Raw genomic sequence first — 6,000 nt, 5'->3', positions numbered from 1 at the left:
TTTAATTTAAATTTCTACCAATAATTCTTTCTTTTTTTGTGTTGAAATTATCTTACATTTTGGTTTGAATGTATCCAGATACTTAATTAACTTTTAATTACTTTTAAAACGCATTGCTTGCTCATTTAAATTTATCAGGTGTGTTTTGTCCAACTGCATCAATAGACCTGTCTTATGCTGAGTTTGTATGTCATGTGTGTGTGTGTGTGTGTGTGTGTGTAATGCTGGTAAATATCTCATTATAGTTGATGTTGAATTGTTGTTTTAAATCATACTGACGTTAAATAAATCTTATCTTAACTGCATTTGTCTGAAACAAGTGATTTTTGTGCATTTGTCATTTGTCATTTTTGGTTATGTCTATGATCATGAGTCTTCATTGGAACCAAGTAAGTCTTTCTTGGGACTTCATCGTTCTCAACTTATGGCCCTCTTAACTGACGACTAGGTTTACTTGGATATCAGACTAGTCCTACTTGGATGACAGCATATATGCGCACAACTTCTCCGGGATATAATCTTATCTAAAGAAATTCATGTAAGGTTACTGAAAAATTAACTTGTTTACTTTTTGAATGCATAGTAGCAACTTCATATCGTTTTAAAAGTATTCGCGATGACTACAATTCAAGTGTGATATACATTTATTTCAAAGTGATCGTCGGTATTCATAGACTTCTCACAGACTATCACAAGGTTGTCAACATTTTTGAATACGAGACTACCAGAAATCACTCCTAGCTCTACTAGTACTGAAATCGCCATTTCAAAGAAGAGGGGAAATAATTTGGTACGTGTGTCAACTTTTTCGCACAGGGCTCGTATAGTTGCTTACAATTCAACTGTCATACATTAGTATAAAATAACATTTTATACTATATGTATGGCTGATAGTTAAATTGTAAGCAAGATACGAACCCCTGTGCTTTTACGTTGAAGAGCGTACCGTTTCCAAGTCATGGTTTCTTCGTTAATGATAGTTCAATCGTTGTAGTAAATAATGAAGAAGAAATTTCATCAGAATTGGAGGGAAGCTCATGTCTTTGCTCATAGGCTTAAAGACGATTAATGTTTTTGTGATTGGCTTGAAGACGAACTTAATGTTTTTCTAGTCCTACGACGTAAGACACATCACCCGATAGTTTTGTTCGGGGGTGGGGTGGGGTGATGGGTCTTACTGCTAAACTAACGAAGCGGTGTAGCATGTTTTGATGTCGACTAACTGTAATGAAAGTCAAATTTTCAGGAATATCTTACACAAATGACAACCAATAACGACGCATTTCTACAAAGTAAAGTTTCTAATGTTTTTGTCAGACTTTACTTACTCTGATGTCTTTTCTCTAATAAATTTAAATTCTCACCAAAGAAATGGACCTGTTTTCAAGTTTCGTTGGCCTACATTTCAGTTGGCTGGAAAGCAATGAAAGCAGGGAATGCCAAAATCAGTTTAAATTGAAATATTCTTTAACAATACGAATAAAAATATATTATGCCTATTGGAACTGTAAGCAGCGTTTCAGTTCATTTAAGAAACATATCCCCCACATGAACCTACTTAAACATACTTGGGCATACCTCGACTACCGTTGCATTTCAACAAATTCAAATGTATGTCAACAGAACATGAAAATGCAACCATTTGCTAGTGTCATATTTCCATCCTGCCAGGATAAAGACAGCACAGTAAGTATATTAATTACATATAAATTAGTGGAATAGTGTCGATATAGGCTGCCAAGTGTGTGAGATTTTCTTGAAACTTTGACTACTCATTCCGATGTCAACCGACATTGGAACACGCTATACAAGGCCATTATTTGGATAGTAAGACAGAGCACTAAAACAAAAACAACATGTGCTATATCTTACATTGTAGGACTAATTAATTTTTGTGTGTGATTAATTAAACAATAATAAAATTACAAGGTGGACACCATTTGCATGGTTGTAGTCTAGTCTACAAAGTAAGACCTCGACCCTGATATTTATGTTTTGCATGAAAGTTTAATGAAACGAATAAAAACTGTATTAATATTCAATAAAGTGTTTAGATAGCTTTGTGTTGTTCAAGATTCTTATCATCCTTTTGACCGATTCTGGTATTTCCGGGGCCCCGAGTGGCTGAGTGGTCTAAAGTGCTCTCTGTTACAGATCACTGCCATCTCACCTCTGTCTGCATAGGTTCAAGTCTCAGATTTGGCCAATGTGGGTATGTGAGAAAGCTTGCCAGTAGCTTCTCGAGGGTCGCTGGTTCTTTACGGCGATTTCCTGGGTTCTTCCTCCATCATTAATACTGGCCGCCATGAATAGCCTATCGTGTGCTGAAAAATGGCGTTAAACCCTACAACAATAACAAGAACAACTGGTATCTCCGGCTTCCATATATTTTCCAGCCAACTGAAATGTAGTCCAATGGAACTTGAAGCTTGCCTTTGTGGGAATTTTAATTTTTATAGGAAAAAGACATCAGAGTAAGTAAAGTGTGACTAAAACATCTCTTTAATTTGTAGGAAAGCATATATATGGAATGCCAACTGTTTGAGGTATTCCTGAATTTTGACTTATAGTGCCGATGTTAACATCAAAACATGCTACACAGCACCATTATTTAGGCAGTAAGACCTCTATGACCAAAACATAAATATCAGAGTTAAGGTCTTAAATTGAAGGACTAGTTATAATCTAGTTCTGCAGTGTAAGATATCAGTCCTGATATTAATGTTTTGGGGGTTGCGGTCTTACTGTCTAAATAATGACACTGTGTAGTGTGTTCTGATGTTGACTAACATCATAACATGAAGTAAAAATGTCAGGAATATCTCATGCTTGGCAGCCCTTATCGACACTTTTCTATAAATTGAAGTCATAATGTTTTAGTCCAGTTTTAGTATTCTAGGCTTCCATGGACTAGGTTGGTTAGTCCTAAAGTGTAAAACATTGACCCAGATATTTCAGGACTAGGATGGTTAGTCCTAAAGTGTAAGACATCGACCCAGATATTTCTGTTTTGGGTCTTACTGCCTAAATAATGACACTGTGTAGCATGTTTCAGAACAAGAAGTCAAATTTACAGGAATATGTCACACACTTGGCATCCTGTATCAACATGTTTCTGCAAGTTAAAGTTATTTTGTTTTAGTTACTTAGATGTCTTATTTTTGGAATAAATTAATATTCTCACCCAAGTAAATGGACATGTTTTCAGGTTCCGCTGAACTACATTTCACTTGGCTGGAATGTAATGGAAGCGGGGAATGCCAGAATCTGTTAAAAGGATGATAAGTATCTTGAATCTAACAAAACTTTAGCTTTCGTTATTGTGTTCATTTCCGAATGTATCGGAATAAGTAATGCATGAGAATCAAGACATGTTGAGACTTAGACAAAATGCCATTTGTAAATTTGGATAAGTATTTTGGGGTTAAATGGCAAACTTACGAAGATTGTAACGATATTCAGAAGAGTGCTAAAGCTGCTAGAATTGATAGTTCGGATAGGACAGTAGCTAAGTGTAAGAAAGTGTGTGATGCTTAGCTTAGTGTTTGGAATAAATCCTTGCTTGGATTGACAAAATTCAGTATCACTCTGATAGACGAAAAAGAGCTATTTAAGCGGTACATTGACTGACCATACTTTTTTTTAAAATGCCCCTCGCCTTAGCCTGGTTAGTTCTAGTGTTTGTAGTGAAATGTATTCATCAAGAGATCAGTAGCTAGGCCAAGTTTTGATATCAGTTACGTTGACAAACAAACTCCTGCCCATTCACAAGCATATGTTTTGATAGCTGATTGACCATTAACCCTTTTTCGAGTAAGGTAGCAACTATCAATTTCCTGCATGATATCCTTTGATGATAAAACATACAAACATGTTTTTTAAGATCAGAATCGGTGATCTGGATATATATTAGCTGCCTCTTTTACACTATTTTGTCATAAAATTAGTTTGAAACTGTAAGTGAACCAGTAGGCCTAACGGGAAATAGTGGTGGACTTTGCTAAGTCTGGGATATACCAGTTTATTAGATTGTCTGTTTTCGTACATCATCAGGCAGATATTTTCAGAAAAATATACAAATCATTGAAAGCAAAGCCAAGGTATTATTTTATTAAAGATTTAACTTTAAACTGCAAATTATGTAGGTCAGAAACGTAGAGGACAACGCTATGTTGTGGAATTTGCGAGATGTGCTTTAAGGTCTAAGCTTTATTCCTACTTGACACGTATTTGCGAAAATACGGGGAAAAAAACCCAGCAAATCAGATACTATTTAACCATTGCCTAAAATTACTACAAGGACGTAGACAAAAAAATAAACCATAAATTTGCAATCCTGTCAATAGACTGTTGTAATGAAGCTATATTAAAGTGAGTGATTACATTACGGAAACCTCTCCATCTAAATATAGATGCACTCACGTCTGTGTTGATTCTGTAGGAAAGAAGGGACTGCAACTTTTGATGGTGGGACTCCTATTTTTACCAAATTGGGAGTCTTGTACTACTTGTTTTAAAATCCTAGTGAGATCTCTGTATTGAAACACTTTCTTCAGTATTAATATATTCCTGATTCATTTTGTTAAAGCAACATATTTCAACTTAATCCAATTCTGCATTCCTGGCTTCCATGACATTCCAGTTTCTAGGCCAAGTTTTATTCAGAACATCAGAATTTTTTGCACCTAAAGAAGCTAAACACTTCATGAAACCAAAATCAGACATTTGAATAAATCTTTCACTTATCAGAGTTATTAAATAATATATAATCATAACTGCACCAGGTAAGCACATTGTTTGATTTATCCTAACGGGGGGGGGGGGTACTGGCTCATTTAGATTCTTTCTTCGGTAAGAGTTACAATTCTGTAAGAAGTTAACTTTTTAGACTCTAATTATTTTGTATAAATTAATGTCTTGAAGGTTTGCTGTTTCTTACAAGTTTTTTTTAATGAATCAATACTTTCTTTGGAGAGAATATTTGGATGGACTGTTGTTGTTTTTCATGATGTGATCAGCACTTTTTAGTTGTTTTGCACATGATTTCCACATTCAATGTGCTAAAAAGCATGGAGATTTGCCATGGCAGGCCATGATGTAAGATCTAGTTTTTGGTCATATGACTCCTGTTTTCTTCTTACAGGATTTATTTTAAAAATGTCTGACAGTGATGGCAGTGTTGTTTCTGATGCTGAAAGTGAAAGGGCTGAAAGTGGAACAGAAAGTGAGGTAAAAATTATATCATTGATGTACTTATAAGTATTGTAATCAGTTCTGAAAAAATCCATTGTTGTGTTGCATTGTAAAATGTGCCTTCTCTGATAATATTCCTGAAGACTAGTATGCACACATATAAATGAAAGTAGCATCAGTTTACTTTTTCTTTTTTTCTTACGTACGCACATAATTTAATTTGAAGCATTTGAGTTATGACTCTTCAAGCAATAGTGGCATCCATCACTCAGCTGTCTGATAATAGATTCCAGCAGATCATTAACCAGTTTGATTGCTTGCTAAGCGAGTTGTTGCATAATCACATATCCAGAGAAAAGCTTGCCCCATATAGTATGACGGATAGTGAGAATTTACTACTTGACTTGTTCGTATTCAGTTCCTTATAACTTCAACAGTTCTCAGAATAAAAAATTGATGGTTTTAAAGAAATAGAGTTTGTACAACATTTTTTAAAATTTTACAAGGAGTTGGTTAGTTGATGAGAGATAAGCACACAAATTGGTTAACCAAAGTCAGCACAAGAAAGGTACATTTTGTCTTTTGTAATAAGTATTCTCACTGCAACTGTATGTAATTAAAGTGGGCACAGAACAAAACTGACTTCTAAAGATCTATTTCATTCACTATACAAAGGATCCTGATGAATTCAGTGTCTAAACGTCAAGGTCACTTGGGGTTCTCAAGAGATTTTAAGGATGAGGAAACCAGTCTTGAGTCTACATTGTACACTCATGTAATTCAGGGGTCTGCAGCCTATTTCTCATA

At 35.0% G+C, this 6,000-nt stretch overlaps 1 protein-coding gene across 4 annotated transcripts in view; it reads left to right on the top strand.

Moving 5' to 3' along the window:
• The first annotated feature begins 536 nt into the window (after window positions 1-536).
• LOC149770073 (transcription elongation factor SPT5-like) overlaps window positions 537-6,000 on the top strand; it is a 69,095-nt gene continuing 63,631 nt past the window's right edge. The window contains exons 1-2 of one of the 4 annotated variants that reach the window (XM_089949449.1): window positions 537-790; window positions 5,144-5,229. In XM_089949449.1, the coding sequence (XP_089805575.1) occupies window positions 5,158-5,229 (72 nt within the window). In that variant the 5' untranslated portion in view covers window positions 537-790; window positions 5,144-5,157. The other 3 variants (XM_089949451.1, XM_089949450.1, XM_089949452.1) reach the window with 3 other exon arrangements.

Source organism: Sinohyriopsis cumingii, unplaced genomic scaffold (genome assembly GCF_028554795.1).
Source record: "Sinohyriopsis cumingii isolate HCF-2022 unplaced genomic scaffold, ASM2855479v2 utg002725l, whole genome shotgun sequence".
In the NCBI taxonomy this organism is placed as follows: domain Eukaryota; kingdom Metazoa; phylum Mollusca; class Bivalvia; order Unionida; family Unionidae; genus Sinohyriopsis; species Sinohyriopsis cumingii.
This window is presented reverse-complemented; position numbering and strand designations above follow the sequence as displayed.